This window comes from Melospiza georgiana, chromosome 25, assembly GCF_028018845.1.
Source record: "Melospiza georgiana isolate bMelGeo1 chromosome 25, bMelGeo1.pri, whole genome shotgun sequence".
In the NCBI taxonomy this organism is placed as follows: Eukaryota; Metazoa; Chordata; class Aves; order Passeriformes; family Passerellidae; genus Melospiza; species Melospiza georgiana.
Window position 1 is genome coordinate 7,355,016 of NC_080454.1, and position 17,165 is coordinate 7,372,180.

General features: G+C 53.6%; 3 protein-coding genes and 1 pseudogene across 5 annotated transcripts in view; 2 read left to right on the plus strand and 2 right to left on the minus strand.

Moving 5' to 3' along the window:
* The window catches only part of LOC131093389 (zinc finger protein 883-like), a 115,033-nt pseudogene extending 109,654 nt beyond the window's left edge, over window positions 1–5,379 (minus strand).
* On the minus strand, window positions 1,969–13,036 carry LOC131093409 (zinc finger protein OZF-like). Of its 3 annotated transcripts, none has more exons than XM_058040568.1 (2): window positions 12,961–13,036; window positions 1,969–3,716 (listed from the first exon to the last, which is right to left on the minus strand). In XM_058040568.1, exon 2 carries the CDS (start codon window positions 3,687–3,689, stop codon window positions 2,526–2,528), a length of 1,164 nt encoding a protein of 387 aa, XP_057896551.1. In that variant the 5' UTR covers window positions 3,690–3,716; window positions 12,961–13,036; the 3' UTR covers window positions 1,969–2,525. The 3 variants fall into 3 exon arrangements, with proteins under 3 accessions (XP_057896551.1, XP_057896550.1, XP_057896552.1); XM_058040567.1 differs by lacking the exon at window positions 12,961–13,036 and adding an exon at window positions 10,504–10,579; XM_058040569.1 differs by lacking the exon at window positions 12,961–13,036 and adding an exon at window positions 10,504–10,524 and having other exon boundaries at window positions 1,969–3,700.
* A 284-nt stretch (window positions 13,037–13,320) lies between these two features.
* The window catches only part of LOC131093388 (uncharacterized), a 270,394-nt gene continuing 266,549 nt past the window's right edge, over window positions 13,321–17,165 (plus strand). Inside the window, exon 1 of the mRNA XM_058040540.1 lies at window positions 13,321–13,530. The gene's annotated coding sequence lies outside the window, so the exon portion shown is untranslated. The remainder of the gene's footprint in view (window positions 13,531–17,165) is intronic.
* Window positions 13,527–16,889, plus strand: LOC131093387 (uncharacterized). The gene is made up of 3 exons (XM_058040539.1): window positions 13,527–13,693; window positions 13,964–14,971; window positions 15,162–16,889. The coding sequence occupies exons 1-3, from the start codon at window positions 13,679–13,681 to the stop codon at window positions 16,029–16,031; spliced, it is 1,893 nt and encodes a 630-aa protein (XP_057896522.1). The 5' UTR covers window positions 13,527–13,678; the 3' UTR covers window positions 16,032–16,889.

Genomic DNA, 17,165 nt, shown 5'->3' on the forward strand with positions numbered 1-17,165 from the left:
ATCCCCTACCCCGCAAACAAATCCTCCCAGAGGCCCCCCCAGTGGATTTGGGGTCAGTTCCCCCTCCCCGCTCACCTGTGGGATCTGGGGGATCAATGCTGCCAGGGCCAGGGGAGCTGCAGACTCAGCAGGCAGGCGGGAAAAGCGTGGTTCTGCTGGGGCTCCTCCTCTTCCTCCTCCTCCTTTTCCCCATCCTCCTCCTCCTCTCCCTCCTCTTCCTATTGCTCCCCCTTCCACATCCACTCCAGATCCCACCTCTCCCCCATGGCTGCAGCATCACCAGCATTTGGGTGGAGGGAACCCCCCATGAACCCCCCAGGGATGGGCAGGGGGCTTGGGGACCCACCCAGTGTGGATCCATTCCCCTCCAGAGCTCCAGGGAATCACTCCAGGAATCGAATGATGGGGACACAATGGGATCCCCATGGAACTGCTCTTTCTCTGTTCCATCCCCACCGTTCCCTTCCCTCACTCATCATTCCTCCAACCCAAAGACCCCTCCCAACTCAGTCTTGGGGTGTCATCCCTCTCGCGCTCTGAATCCTCTTTTCCCCTGCTTTTCCACCCCTTCTCCATTGTGCCCCCAGCCCCAGCCCTCACCCCTGTGTTTGGTTTTGGGGGATGCAGGCCCCTCCTGCTCTGTCTGGAAGGTCACATCTCCCCTTTCCCTCAATTCTGGCAGCTCCTGGCTGCTTTTTCCTGGGAGGAATCCCTCAGTTTTGGGACTTTTGAGGTGTAGCTTAGAAGTGTGACAGCTCTCTCTGGCTTTCCCCTCCCTGTTGTGGCCTCTCAGCTGCCCCTGACACCCTGGGGGTGCTGGGATTTCCCTCCTGGGGACAAGGATGTTCATCCCCTTCCAGGAGCCCAATGCCTGGCTGGGGCTCCAGGTCAGGGGGTCCTTGAGCAGCTGCCCCAGAAGCTCCCCCAGGGTCTCCCAGCACAGCTGGAGCTGCTCAGCCTGGGGTCCCCAAAGGCCTCAGCAAGACCCAAGTCCCTCCCAGGAACCCTCAACTCCCTCCAACCCTGCATCCCCCACATCCCCTGCAAGTTCCCCCCATGGCACCGGCCATGGCCATGTCCCCACATGTCACTGCCCATGTCCCACCATGTCCTCACCCATGGCTCTCTCCCTGTTTCCATCCCTGTCATTGTCCCCCACATCTCCATCCATGCCTGTGTCCCCCCATGTCCCCCACAAATGGCCCCATCCCTGTTAAAATCCATGCGTCCCCAAGTCTCTCTCCATGTGTCCATGTGTCCTACCATGACCACATCCAAGTCTTAGTTCAATGTCTGTTTTTACCTCAATATTGGATATTTTAAAGGGATAAATAGAAATTAAAACAAAATCAAGGCCAAAAGAAAAGGATTTCCTTGTCCATACCAGCTGAGGATCCACTGCTTAGGTGGAAGGGAAGAACCTTTTTTGGTGGGGTTTCTACCCCACTGTCTCCAAAATCTTGGTCTTTTCCCCAGTTTTTCACCATTTGGCTACAGAAGACACCCTTGGGAAATAGGAAATCAAAACTGTGGAATCCCTGAAGTTGGAAAAGACCTTGTCCTGGTTCAGGGCAAATTTGAGAGAGAACCCACAAAGGGGCTCCTTTAAGACAGCAGATTCAATTGGCCCTTCCCCCAACTGGTTCAGGAAAAATAAAATACCTCCTTGGAGAAAAGCAGAAAAAACTGTTTATTAAACAATAAAACCTAAATAATATTAAACAATAAAACCTTTTGCCGCTCTAAAAGAGAGACAAACTCACTAAGTCCCTCTGTGGCTGTAGCTCAGCTCACTCAGTCTCTTATCAATCCCTCTGGTGCTGGAAATGTCACAGGCCAGGCCCAGCCCGGTGGGCCACAGGTGTGAGCTGCCCATGCTCTTCTGGTGTTCAGGCCAGAGCAGGTTTAAACAGGTCCAAAGAAAAGGGAAAAACCCCACAGTCCAGAGAACTTGTTTGGTTCAGGAGAGCTCTGTCCCACTGTCTGTCCATCCGCAGACAACACAGTGCAGGAACACGAATGTGGAGGAGTGAGTGCGGTTTCTGGAAACAAACTCCGTGCTTCTTCTCTCCCCCTTCACTCTCAGGACAAGTCTTGAAGGTGCAAAACTTATTATTCAGCATAAACAGAACAGACTGGGGATACAAGCACCAAACAGTAACCCAGAATATACCTCCAAGACCATTCAATACTCCTTGATGTCACAGGAAGATAGAATTGAATGCAAAAGATTTTATGGGGTTGAAAGTCGACAAATCTGCTCTCCCCATGGAATTCCCATTATAGGTCTGCATCCTGATGGATGTTCCTGCTGCTGGGCTTATCTAGGTACCCTCAGGGAACCAGGAAGATGTGGAGCCCCCCAGACAGATGCCTTCCAACTTGGATCATCAGGACCACAGATCACCAGGGCTCTGCCCAACAGGGGTCACTGGGGATCATCCAACGTGGATCCTCTCATGGGGGATGGAGCTGGAGCAGCACACGAAGCTCTTCCCACACTCAGGCCACTCACAGGGCTTCCCTTAGTGGCGCCTTCGTTGATGTTTTGTCAAGATTGAGCTCGATGAGAATCTCATCCCACACTCCCCACATTCGTAGGGCCTCTCCCCCGTGTGGATGCGCCGGTGCAGGGTGAGGTGGGAGTTTAGCTTGAAGCCTTTCCCACAGTCGGGGCAGCGGAAGGGCCTCTCCTCCCTGTGACTCCGCTCATGTATGAGGAGATCGGAGCTCCTGTGAAACCTCCTCCCACATTGGGGACACTTGTAAGGCTTCTCCCCAGAGTGAACACGCTGGTGGTGTTTTCTCAGGTCAGTGTGCCACCCATAGCTCTTCCCACATTCCAAGCAGGTGTAGGGCCGTTCCCCCGTGTGGATCACCTGGTGCCGAATCAGGGCCCAGCTTTCTCTGAAGCTCCTCCCACATTCCCCACACTTGTAGGGCTTTTCCCCAGAGTGGATCTTCTGGTGTTCCGTCAGCTTGCATTTCATGCTGAAGCTCTTCCCACACTCCCCACACTCATAGGGCTTTTCCCCAGTGTGGATCCTCTCATGTCTCCTCAGGCCAAAGCTGTATCTAAACCTCTTCCCACACTCCCCACACTCATAGGGCTTTCCTCCTGTGTGGATCCTCTGGTGTCGCGTAAGGTGGCCCTTCTGGCTGAAGCTCATCCCACATTCCCCACACTCGTAAGGCCGGTCCCCGCTGTGGATCATCTGGTGTTGCATCAGGCTCCCCCTCTGCCTGAAGCTCTTCCCACATTCCCCACATTCAAAGGGCTTTTCCCCAGTGTGGATCCTCTGGTGTTGGATCAGGACAGAGTTGTGGCTGAAGCTCTTCCCACACTCCTCACACTCAAAGCGCCTCTCCCCAGAGTGAATCACCTGGTGCTGCCTCAGGCTGGAGCTCCAGCTGAAACGCTTCCCACACTCCTCACACTCGTAGGGCTGTTCCCCAGTGTGGATCACCTGGTGCTGGATCAGGTCTAAGCTCCGACTAAAACCCTTCCCACATTCCAAGCACTTGTGGGGCTTCTCTCTGCCATGGGGCTTCTCCACCAGCTCTGAGCTCTGGCTGCATCTCCGGCCGCCTTCCTTGCTCAGGGGGGCTCTTTCCTCCCCGCAGCTCCCTGGGCTGGGTTTGCTGCCCCTCCTCGTGCGGAATCTCCAGGGCTTTTCCTCCTGCTCCATTCACACACGTCCTAGGAATGAAAAATCCTGGTTTGGGGAAAAGAACAAGATGAGAGTGCATTGGACTGGGAGCTCCTCCTTGCCCAAGTTCATCTCATTAAGTCATTGGGCATCTTGTGTCTCTAAGAACCTCCAAAACACCAAGATTCAGCACAAAAGTCCTCCAAACATCAACACACAGATCAAAAACTTCCCAAACATCAAGATTCAGCAAAAGCCCCCTCCAAAATATAAAGATTCAGCCCCCACAAAAAAACAAAGCACCAATAATTAGCCCAATAAAGCTCAGAAACACCAAGATTCACCCCCGGGAAAATCGTGGATCCCAATTCCCGGTTACCTGCTGCATGGTAGGGGGGGAATGCTACTGGGGCTGGCAGGGAAGTTGCAGATACAGGGAGAAGTGGAACCTTGTGGTGCCTTCTGTTTCTGCTCCTCCTCCACATCCAGTGTCCTTGCTATTTCTCCCACTCCTCTTCCTCCTTCTCCCGCACAATACCACCTTCTCCTCCCTCATGCATCATTTGACCCTTTTGTTTGAAGCCATTTATTATAATGAACAATAGTTTCTGAGAAATAAAAGAATTAAAAGACACTCAAAAGTATATCAAGGGAATCACAGAAGTTAATAAATAACCTAAAATACACTATCAGGAAGAACTTTGATCAGATATTTAGATAAGGTAATCTAAAATACACCCACAGAAGAAACTTTGGAATTAGAATATTTGAAGAAACAACAGTGGAAGCCAGTAAGTTAAAGTGACCTGCCAAGCCGTTAGAATCAAGCCAAGTACAACAGTAACTTCAGCCAAGCCATGGAAAAACATGCCAAGGATAACAGGAAGAAGTCCAAATTAGGAAAAGCTTAAAATTTAACTAAGGAAGACCAAGAATTCCCGGAAGACTCCGCCTGCCTATGAATATGCATGTAATAAATGATGTAATCCTTGTTTAAAATTGTATAAAAACCCGCTTTTGCTGTACATAACTTAGAAATCCATTTTGTGATTTCTCCAACGCGTCGCAATAAAATACCTCCTGCTTATCTGACTTAGGCTGAGTCTCTTAAGCAGTTATTCTCACCTTTTGGGGCAAAATTCGGCATCATGTTCCTCAATTCTGCTTCTCCTTCCCTTCTCCTCCTGCCCCAGGCCCAGCACCCACTGCCGGCTCCCTCTTCCCCCCAAACCCACAGCATCCTGCGGCAGGGGCAGGGATGGAGCTGGGGCAGGTCGGGCTGGGGCAGCGCTGGGCTCTCGGCCGCTCCCGCCCGCACTCGGTCCCCACTGCAGCCGCTCCCGCCGGGACAGCGCGGGGGGGCCCGGCCTTGGCGCTGCCCCACTCCCACCTCCCCAAATTCCCCTCGCATTTGGACAACAGGGCATGGATGGTGTTGGTGTGCTGCAAAGGCATTGCGTGAAGGGGAGCGTGCAGCAATATGGTTAAGGCAAAAAGCTGCAGCAGGAATCTATGTGGGAAGGAAAAGGATGATGGAAAAGCGGAGGAAGAGAAAAATACTGAGGATTGGGATGTTTATCAGCAGGGCCTTAGCCTCAAAACTTGTCAGCTGATTCAGATCTTTTGTATCCCCGGTTTCCAGACCAGGAAATCAAGGAGGTCAGGGTTTCAGGGGGTTTCTCAGTGGGGGGCAGAGGCAGCACCGGGCGCAGAGCTGCGGCACCGGGAGCACGGGCTGGGGGCCTGTGGGGAGCTGTGGGGCCGGGCCGGGGCTGTGGGGCAGCCGGGGCTCAGCGCCGGGCGCTGTCTGACCCCACCAGCCCGGGCAGGGCCGGCAGCAGCCCCTGGCCCCCAGGAGGCTGCGGGACGCCCCGGCCGCTGCCCGGCCCCGTGGAGCTGCCGGCCCTGCCCGCCGGGGGCGCCTTTGGACACTGCGGCAGGACAGAGAGCGGCTCTGGGATACGGGCTGGGGAGGGCACCCTGAGCACAGGGAGGAGGAGCAAGGAACACATGGGAAATGTGGATTGTACATTTTAGCAAGGAGATTATCTTTTAAGGATTTAATTAGGGTTACTGGAGATACAAACGATTTTGCAGAAAGCTCAGCAGCTGTCAGAGGATGAGCACCCAGAGGCACTGAGGGGGCTGCAGGAGGGGCACAAGAAGGCCCTGCAGCACTTGGGCACAAAGGCACAGCAGGTGAGTGCAAGAAGGGAGCAGCAAAAGGCCAAGCTGAAGGCAAAGGCCAGGACACAGTTCCTACAGCCCCTGAGGGATCAACCCCAGGGCCCAAGGGGGCCCCAGCACCCAGGGCACGGCTCGGCCACAAGCACCTGGCAGAGGCATTGCCCTCCTCGGCAGGGGAGAGCCCACCCAAACAGCCCCTGGCAAGGAACCAGGGCTCCAGCTGCAGGGCACAAGGACACTGCAAGCACAGACAGCAGCACCCTCAGGACCAGCAAGTCCACCCCTTGATGGACATGGATTGGTACGGCTGTCACAGCTCCCATCACACCAGGGACCCTCCACACAGGAGCCATTGAGACCATTCAGGGTGGGTCTGCATTGAGAGAAGGCATTTCCTGACGGACACAGGGGTCTCTAAATCCACTCTAAACCTTAGTCCTAAGGGGGGAAAAATGGTAAAAATATGTTTCATTAGTGAGGGCATAAGTGGGAAACACGTATGGTTTTATTCCACCACTATTAGTAGATCTGGGAGATGGGTTTGTAATGCATGAATTTTTACTTGCTCTTAATTGTTATCATGATTTACTGGGAAGAGATTTGATCACTAAACTCGTAACACAAATTAATATCATAAAAAGGGATACAGAGGACGGTCCTGTTGTACCTCTGTGTCAAATGTCTGGCCAGGCCTATGCTGAAGTTAACCAAGAAGTGTTGGGAGCCCCAGGAAAATAAGGAAAATTAGATATGGAGTCTCTCCAAAGCACCCTGAAGCAACCAGGACAAGTGGTGTCTTGTCAGCAACACCCTGTTCCAGGGGAGGGAAGGAAGGGGAATCAGACACAGCGCAGGTCACTTCCCCATGCTCAGCTAAACCCGCACAGCTGTGGGTGCTTGTGAGAGCCTGGCACTGAAATGCCCTGAGCAGGAAGGCTGCAATATCTTCTGCTGACACCATGGCACCTAACAGGGGGGCAAAAGCAATTCTCACTGCTTCAGCAACCACTGGAGCAGATATCAAGGCACATTCTCCCACAGGAAGCTGGGCTGGCACTGAGCCTGCCCTGGCACTTTGCTGCTGCCAACACCCAGCCAGGACATCGGCTCCTGCCTAAGGAGTGCAAAGCAGCACCACTGGTGGCCAAGGGGCCCATGCCAAGTGTCCCTGAGGCCAGAAACAGCCACCAGCACAGCTCAACACGGGGGGACCCCTCAGCCTGGCCTCAAGGGCTCTGAAGCCCCGGAGATTTGCACTTCCCGCCTGCAGCAGGAGGATGGGAGGCCGCCCCTGAGCCTGCCCTGAAGGCAACGCAGCAGCAGCCAGGGCTCCACAGCGGGCCAAGCCCCTGCGCCTGCCCACAGATCCTCGCCTGGAATCCTCTGCAATCCTGGCCACCCTCCTCTGCCAGCTCCAGCCACTGGGGCCAAGCCTTGCTGCCACTGCTGCAGCTTCAGCGCTGGCTGGGCCTGCACTGCCACAGCTGCTGGGGAACACCACGGCACAATTCCACTCTGGGGCTCACTGACACCCACACTCTGGGCTGCCTGCCATTGCACTGCTGCAAAATGTACCCATTCTGGTTCTTTTAAATCTTATTTCTCTGCTCAGGCTTGGTTTGTCTTTGCCTTTGGGAAAGGAATTTTAAAGGTTTTTTTTAAGGGGTGTTACACCACTCAATGGAGATGAGTTCAACATCCCAACAGACTGGGAATAGCCCAAAAGACACCCACAGAGATAACGACCAGCAACAAAACATCAACATTGCCCAGCAGCAAACAGCAACCAACAGCTACCCCAGACACTGCCCCCGGCAGAGCTGGAGACACCTGGGCTGGAAAAGGCTGAGAAGGAAATCCAGGAGTGTGGAGACCGAATTCACATCAGAACATCAGAGGGGAAGAAATCTGGGTCCAACAGGAAACCAAATACTAAAAACTTACACAACTTGGAAGGAATGAACTTTAAAGGAGTGGATTTAGATTGGTTCAGACTACATAAAGTTTAGGAAAAACTCACATGGCATGGAATGATTTTCTCTGCACAGCTGGGCTATTTATGAAAGAAATTATTTCTGTTGCACACCATGGCCAGAACCAAGGAATGCCTTGACTCTCTAACACTAAAGAGATTCTTGGAGAATTTTTGTTTTCCCAGCAGTTTCAGTGACAAAATTACAACATGAGAAAAATTTTTCATAATATTCCCACTTTATATAGTCAGGTGGATTCGGGACAGAAGTGTGAGAATCAAGTTTTGGTCTGCGTTTTTCCATGTTCACCTTTATGTTGCATTTTGCAAAATTCAAGAGCTTTAACCATAATACTTTTAACTCAGAAATAGTTATATACTTTTTCTACAAAAAAGCAGATTCTGGGGGGGCCACATGTGACTCACCAGATGGCTGCCCTGGAAGAGAAGCTCCATTCCAGGCAGCCTCCAGAGGAGCTTTAGAAATGCAAATGAACACTGCCCGGCAAAGTGTGGACAATGCACCTGGGTCTCTTGCCGGGGCAGGAATTGGGCTGATTCCCTCTGCCCCTCACCCCAAGCTCTGCCTGCTGGCACTGATGGAATTTGCACAGCTCAAGGCAGAGCCCAGGGGGAGGATATCTGACCCTGCAACAGAAACGGGTGAAGCTGCAAAGGGAAACAGCACATGGAGAATGCTGTGAAAACTTCACTATAAACAAATGGGGGACGAATCATCCCTCTGGCCACTCCAACATGTGCTGTACCTGTCTGTGTTATATAGGGTATAGTAGAGCACTGGGGATTTTTTGCTACCAAAAATTCAGGGAAATAAGTTGGGAATCCAATTAGTTGATGATTTAATTAGAGAAAGGCAGTCAATTGATGCAGCCCTGGCTGGAGAGCGGCCAAAAATGGGGAAAACCTAAAAGGCCAGCAGAACAAAATCTATAACACCCTGGGAACCCGAACCAATTCATATCAGGAGCCACAGAACCCATTTCTCATTTCAATGGCATCATTAGATTACAAGCTGCCCTTGCAATAACCAACGAGACAGCTCCAGCTCCTGACTGATGCCGAATTTTGCCCCAAAAGGTGAGAATAACTGCTTAAGAGACTCAGCCTAAGTCAGATAAGCAGGAGGTATTTAATTGCGACGCGTCGGAGAAATCACAAAATGGATTTCTAAGTTATGTACAGCAAAAGCGGGTTTTTATACAATTTTAAACAAGGATTACATCATTTATTACATGCATATTCATAGGCAGGCGGAGTCTTCCGGGAATTCTTGGTCTTCCTTAGTTAAATTTTAAGCTTTTCCTAATTTGGACTTCTTCCTGTTATCTTTGGCATGTTTTACCATGGCTAGGCTGAAGTTACTGTTGTACTTGGCTTGATTCTAACGGCTTGGCAGGTCCCTTTAACTTATTGGCTTCCACTTCTGTTTCTTCAAATATTCTAATTCCAAAGTTTCTTCTGTGAGTGTATTTTAGATTATTTATTAACTTATGTAGATATCTGATCAAAGTTCTTCCTGATAGTGTATTTTAGGTTATTTATTAACTTCTGTGATTCCCTTGATATACTTTAAGTGTCTTTTAATTCTTTTATTTCTCAGAAACTATTGTTCATTATAATAAATGGCTTCATGACCTTCCTGCTGAGCAATCTATTGAAATGAGGAACACAACCCTTAACCATGGGATGGGATCAGATCATCTGTTAGCAGAAAAAAAGAGGAGTTTGTAGAAAATTAAATGACTCAAACTGCTGTTGGCAAATAGAGGACAAAGGAAACGTGGTGAAAAAAAAAAAAAAACAAAAAAACAACGGAAACAAAAAAGCAGCTCATGTATTGGTCCAAACGTGGAAAGGATGGGAAGGGGACACGGTTTTGTGGCCTCCTGACAGACCATGGGTTAAACGAATGCTATTTCTCCTCTGATGTGCTACAGCAACTCTCATCTTTTTACCATGCTCCACACCTTGAGAGTGCAGCTCATTCAGCAGCGGAGCGAGGGGCCAGGGACTCGTCGATAAGGAAGTAAGGGGCGAAACCACCAGCTTCAATATCTGTTACTAAGTAAAATGGACCGCTGCTCTCACAAAGTCCCGCTTAATTTCTGAACTTCCAGAAGAACAAGGATTTAACAGAGCCGTAAATATCGGCTGTTATACAAAAGTGGGGGTGCACATTAACGAGGACATGCAGTTGGCGGATCGGGAGGTCTGAACCTACCAAGCACCTCAGCCAGGGGGCAAAGGGAGAGGGAGATAAGGCCGGGAAAATGAGGATAAAAAGGAGGCTGCGAACTACAACAATGGCAGAGAGCGCACGGCAAATGCCCCTCGGCCTCTCCCTCTGCTCAGCAATAAAGTCACTTTTACAGGACTCCTCTGTCTCCTCTGGGCACAGAAACCTCCGGCCACGGGAATTTCCCCGCACAGCCCCGGGCACGGGGCAGCCCCCTCTGTCCCAGCCACAGCAACCGGGCCGAGCCAGCGCTGCTCCGGCAGCGGCTCCTGCCGAGGCAGCGGCCGCAAGGAGACCGCGGGCAGCCGCTCCCGCAGCGCCCTCACGCCAGCGGCAACACGCGCCGGACACGGCACAACGAACCCGCCCGAGCCCCCTGCCGCCCCCGAGGCCCGCAGCCAGCCCCGAGGCCCCGCACAAACCAGCGCGGCTCCCACCTGCGCTGCGGCCGCCTCCGAGCTCCGCCGCCGCCTCACCGCGCTCCGGCCGCTGCCGCCGCTCACGGCACCGCACACACGCTCCGACAATGGCGCCGCTGCCCAGCCACGGCCGCCCTCAGTCCGCCACCGAGACCCTGCTCCGCCCCGCTCCCACCAATCAGCGCGCCACAACCACGACTGACGGCACCATCGCCCAATCACAGCCAGGGGCGGGCTCTGCACACGGCACAGCCCCGCCCCGCGCTCTCAGGGCCCCCCGGGCTGCGTGAGGGCAGAGCCGGAGCTGAGGAACAGCCCTGGAACGGGCCCGGGCCCGAGGCGGATTGAGCTGGAAACACAAACAAACTTCTCCGCACCTCCCGCCACGGCTTTCCCGGCACTGCGGCTCCGGTGGCCCCGGCTGAGCGGGAAGCCCTGGAGCCTCACTTCTCCTGCCCCTAATTAGGAGCATCAGTGCATCGCTTTGATTTCCCCCAAAAAGGAAAAACCGCTTCAAACCCCTGTGGATGAGTGGGGGAGGGGAGAGATTTCTGACAAAAAAGTCCAAAAACTCAGAGCAGGATAATGAGAAGTGTGGTAAATAGGTATGATCCGTGCTGACAAAATTGAAACAATAATTGATATTGATACAGTAATTAATATTTGGAAATAATAAAAGAGTTAAAAGGTGTAATGCCAAGAAAGAAAGGGGAGGAGGGGTTCCATCCCCCCCCCTTTCCTGCAGATGTTCAAGGCAGGAAAAAGCAAGAGATAACAGTTACTAAAAATTCACAGAAAGAAAGGAAAATCTGGTTGGGTCCCAGGAAAATGCTAGTTATAAGAGATTTGTTGCTTTGACACTTAAATATAATATTATGTTAGTTTTGGCTTACATTATACTGGCTTGGTGCACATGTGTAACTCAAAGGTGAAGGAAAGGACATCGAGGAAGAGAAGAGGCCTTCATCAGTGAGGACCCCCAAAGACGGGTGTGACCACCAAACCGAGCGGTGGAGCATGCGCAGTAAAGGTGGTGATGAGGGCGGAGGTAGAAGTGTGATGATTCGAAAATGGGAGGAGATGACATTGACATATGGCACCAAAGGGGGAATTTTCCCTTGGCAAGCTCCTACGTGAGGTGGCAGGGCCCTGCACTCCGTACCCCTCTCCGTTTGGTTTTTTTGCTTATGTGCTATTATCGGAACCAAATTATCCCTTATTTTAACCAAATTACATTGTCAATATTTCAAGTGTATCCGATTTTATATATTCTAAGCTATTCAATGAAAATTGCTGCTACCTTTAATATAGTTTGGTGTTTTTGATGATGGGATAATTGGGCAAATATAACACCACTCTTCTCCCTCTCTCGGGCCTGCTCCAGCTGTGGCTGGCAGCTCCAAGCAGGACCCTGCACCCAGGCCCTTTGCAATAAACCCCAAGTTCCATGACCTGGCTTCAGAGATCTCTCGTCTCTCTCCATCCCGACCGTCCTGCCCCTGTTTTCCTACAAAAATACCCCAAAAAAAACCCAAACTCTAGTGAGAGATCACAAAATTACTCCAAAAAAAATCCAAAAAAATCCCCAAACTCTGGTCAGGGACCATGAAATTACCCCAAAATGGCCAAAATCTGGTGCGGAGCCCCAAAATGACCCGAAAATACCCCAAAATGGAGTCAGGTATGCCAAAATATCCCAAAATCAGGACAAGGACCCCAAAATCTGGTCAGATAGCCAAACTTACCCCAAAAACACCTGAAAACACCCCAAAATTCCCCAAATGCCCCCTAATCCAGTCAGGGACCCCAAAATAACCCCAAATCACTCCTAATCCAGTCAGGGACCCACAAAATCCACTCGGGGATTTCCAAAATTCCCTCAGGATGCCCCAAATCTAGTCGGAAACTCCCAAAATCCTCCCAAACCCACTCAGAATGCCCCCAAGTGCCCCCAACCCTCCAAACTACCCTCAGTACCCCAGGTCCCCCGCAGGGCTCCCATATCCTCCTTAGGACCCTCGAAAATCTCCTCAGAATCCCCCCAGATTTCCTCATGACTTCTCCATATCCCCCCAAGACTCCCCCAGATCTCCTCAGAGCCTCACAAACCCCCTCAGGATACCTAATTCTCCCCCAGGACCCTCCACATCCCCTCACCACGTCCCAAACCCCCTCACAACCCCTCAACCCCCTCACAATCCCCCCAAATCCCCTCAGGACCCCCCAAATACCCTCAGGATCCCCAGTTCTCCCTCTTACCCCCTCACATCCCCTCACAACCCCTCCAATCCCCTCAGGAGCCCCCAAACCTCCTCACGATCCCCAGTTCTCCCTCTCGATCTCCCCAAACGCCCTCAGGACACCCCAGATCCCCTCAGGACCCCCAGTTCCCCCGTCAGTCCCTCCCAATCCTTTCATAACCCCTCCAAACCCCTCCTCATCGCCCCTCCCCCTCTCCCCGCCCCCGGTGCTGACCGCGGTCGCTGTCGCCCATCCCGCGCTGCCGGGGGTGGTCCCGGGGCTCCCTCGGCGCCCGCAGATTCCCGCCCCGCTCCCTCCCCCCCGCCCCGCCCCCTCCCTCCCCGCCCCGCCCCCTCCCCCCCCGCCCCGCGGCCTCAGCCCCGCTCCGCCTCCGCTGGGCCCCACGGGGACCACAGTGCCCACAATGCACCGCGGATTCGCCGGAAGCAGCTGCCGACGACGAAGCAACGGGAACTTCTGCCAGTACTTCTGGCCGGCGCGGCTTCTGATTGGTCCGCGCCGCCTTTGGGGCTTCTCGGCAGAGGTCTCGCGAGAGAAGCAGCGCGGCCCTGTTTGTTGAGGGCAACTCTGCGGGCTCCTCAGAGCCCTCCGCGTTCCCTCATAAATCCAGCCGGGAACGGCGAAATGAATCCGCCTAGAAATGGTGGGATGGAGCCTAAATCCCCTGGGGATGGAGCCTAAGTACCCTCCTATAGAGCCTAAATCCCCTGGGATTCAACCAAAACGGCCAAATCCAGGCGCTTTCCATGGATAGGGGCGGTACTGGAAAGGGCGGGCGGTGACGTCACCTCGCCCAACCCCTTTTCCGGCCCCTCCTGAGGCGGCTCTGACTTTTCCCGGCGCCGGCCCCGGGGCCTGTTCTGGGCCAGGGCCGGAGTTGGTGCCGGGGCTCCTTCGCCAGCGGAGCGTCCCCAAGGTGTTCCCAGTGAGCATGGAGCCCCAAGAGGTGCGACGGGAGGGGGGAAAACGTGGATTGCTGAAAGAGGGAGAGGATTCCGGGGCGGGTGGGGAGGTGGCAGAGGGGACAGCAGTGAGGGCAGGAGGGTGCCAGACGCTACGAGAGAAGTGGCAGGGGTGGCAGCGGGAACAAGGGAGGGACAGACGGGCAGCAGAGCCCTCCAGGGAGGGGCAAAAAGGGTCCTTCGGGGACAGGGGGCCACCCCAGGAGGCCGTAAGTGCCACCAGATCCCTGACACCTTCCTTTTTCCCTCCCCAGCTGTCCCCGGCCCTGCTGCAGCCACAGGTCACCGTGGTGGCCATCCTGGGTGAGCTGCTGGACGCCCTGAGCAGTCAGGACGAGATGATGCAGCCCTGGTCCCCATGGTCCCTGTACTGGGACCTGGAGTTCTTCACCAGGGAGCTCTGGGTCACCCTGCACCGCATTGATAATGCCTGGTGGCCCCAGGATGTCACCTCCGATGATGATAGCCCTTTCAACGCCCTGAGGCAGACCCTGGCCACCTACAAGAGCACCCCAGGGACCACCTTGGTACCTGTGGGATTGGCGGTTGGTGAGTGGCTATGGTCGGTGTCTGCGCTTGTGAACAGCTGGGTCCGGCTGGCCAGGGCAGCCACCAAGCTCCGCAAGGCCTGTAGGGATTTGGCCACCAAGGCGGCCGACAGGGTGGCCACCACCGCCGCCCGGGCCAGGGAGCTGCAGGACAAGGCTGCACATTATGGGACAGCTCAGGAAAACATGGTGGAGCTGGGTCAGGCCCTGGGCGGGGAGGAGAGGGCCAAGGTGGTGGCCGGGCATGGAGCCCAGGTGAGGAGAGAGGCCAGGCTGACTGCCAGTGAGGCAACAAGGGCCACCATGGTGAGACAGCAGGCGGAGACGGCCCTGGAGCTGCTGGAGTGCTTGGTGGCCGCATGTGACGAAGCCACCACATTTCCCCGGGAGCTGCTGCGCCTGCTCAGGGACACCAAGGCCGCCTTGAAGGGGACAAATGAGGCATCTCTCAATGTCCTCAAGGGCTTGGTGGCCAAGGTGGCCCAGGCCGAGCGGCTGTGGGAGGCCAATGCCCGCCTGGCCAAAGATCACCTGCTGGGGGCAGTTGACAACATCATCAAGGTCTATTTCACCGGTGGTTGCGCCAGACCCAGTGCCTGTGAGGTGGCTGAGCGGTGTCAAAGAGCCATCAAGGACATCCCAAGGCTCCTTCGACCCCCAGAGCATCCCCAGAGTGTCCCCAATGTATCCCCAGTGACCATGGAGCCCCAAGAGGTGCGATTGTGGGGAGAGGGGAACAGAGGGGACACTGGGGGGGACACGGGGGATGGCGGGAGGTGGCAGTGGGGACAAGACGCTGACAAAGGGACGGAAGGGCAGAGGGGACTACTTGAGGGCACCGAGGCCACTGCAGGAGGCCAATAGTGCCACCAGGTCCCTGACACCTCCCCTGTCTCCTCCACAGGTGTCCCCTCCACAGCTTCAGGTGTTGGTGGCCGTGGTGGCCACCCTGGGCAAGCTGCTGGCCACCATGACTGGGCCACACAGCGACAAGTCCCCAAACTCCTTACATGAGGACCTGAAGAACTTCACCCGGAGCCTTCGTGCAATCCTGAACCACGGCAATGTCACCTCCCTGAGCCACCCTGGTGTCGCCTCCGTGGGCCGGGCCCTGGCCACCCTTGGGGCCACCCCTGGGACCACCTGGGCCAATGGGAGAGCCGTGGCCAAGGCCTGGCGGGAGTTGGTGGCCAGGCTCGTGGACCGCTGGGACTGGCTGTCCAGGGAGGCCACCAAGCTCCGTGACAACCACAGGAAGGTAATTGCGAACCAGCAGCTGATGGTGGCCCTGGACAAGGAGGAAGTGGCCAGGGAAATGGCCACATACGATGCCCAGGTGGCGGCAGCCACCAATGAGGGAATGGGAGAGGCTATGGTAGCCACCAGGAGGGGACGTTGGGCAGTGGTGGCCCTGGGGCTGCTGCAGCGCTTGGTGGCCACATGTGACAGAGCCACCTTGTTCTACTGGAACATGGAGTGGCGGCTCAGGGACATCGAGGCCATCCTGAAGGGGACAAACGAGGTGTCCCCTGATGTCCTCCAGGCCTTGGTAGCCAAAGTGGCCAAGTTTGAGTGGCTGTGGGAGGCCAGCACCCGCCTGGCCAAGGATCACCTGCTTGGGACACTTGGGGTCATCGACAACATCCTCTTGAGTCCCTATGGTGGCTGGGGTGGCCCCAGTGGCCCTGGCAGCTGTGCAGTGGCCAAGCAGTGCCAAAAAGCCATCGAGGACATCCCGAGGCTGCTGCAGGAAAGTTTCACATGGGAGCACTGACATCATCAGGGGCATCGCTGCTGTCACCTGTGCCCTCCCTGTGCAGTATTTGAGACAGATTTGGGGAATTTTCTAGGAATTTTCAATGATACTGTCTCAAATCCTGATGGGAATTCCTGGGGTGACATCACTGGGGACACTCAGGGACAGGGGACAGGGGTGTATGGGTCCCCTCAGCAGCTTCCAGCTTTCCACTGTGCCTGCAGCACAGCCAGGTCATAAATGGCAATTTAATAATTGCCTTTTGCACTCTTGTATTGCCTTCTACACATTGTTATTGATCACCAGCAATTTGATACAGTGTTTGATACCGATATTGATTATCGATTCATTGTAGCTGCTGGTTGGTGCAATATAATCTCTTAGTTCATGTGTGCACCATACAGCCTATTAAAAATTAAATAAATGAATGAATAATTGAATAAATAAATGAATGAATGAATAAATATATAAATGCCCTCTGTATGAATCACACCGGGCTGATCTGAAGTCTGTGTCAGACACATCACTTGACCATTGTCACTGCCATATTTTCTGAAAAAATCCTCTTTGCCCAGGATTCTTCTCCTGGGAAGCCGAGAAGCCTCAGAGAATAAAAGAAGATAATTATCTGATTTGCTTCTTCTGTGCTTTGCTGCTTTGGGATGTGGTTGGAGATTGTTTATGCAACATGTGAATTGTTTTTACTTAATGACCAATCACCATCCAACTCTGTCGGGACTCTGGAAGGAGTCACAAGTTTTTATTATTCATTCTTGTTAAGCCTTCTGTCTGTATCCTTTCTCTATTCTTTAGTAGAGTTTTAGTATAGCATTCTGTAATATAAAATAATAGCATAAAATAATAAATTAGCCTTCTAAGAACATGGAGTCAGATTCTCAGTTCCTCCTTCATCCTGGGGACCCAGCAAATACCACAGACCCCACTGAGGGACAAGTGGTCAATAAATCCACCTCAATGTTCCTTGAGGGGAGCACGGCAAGGGAGCTGCTTCAAGGCGCTGTCACTGAGATATTTCCCCTTGGAAACCCTGGGTGGGATCCAAATACACCCGAGCAGATAGCAAAATTAAAATGATATCAAAGCCTCGTGGAATGTGGGTTAAAACATGGGGTCTCTAAAACTGTAAATTAG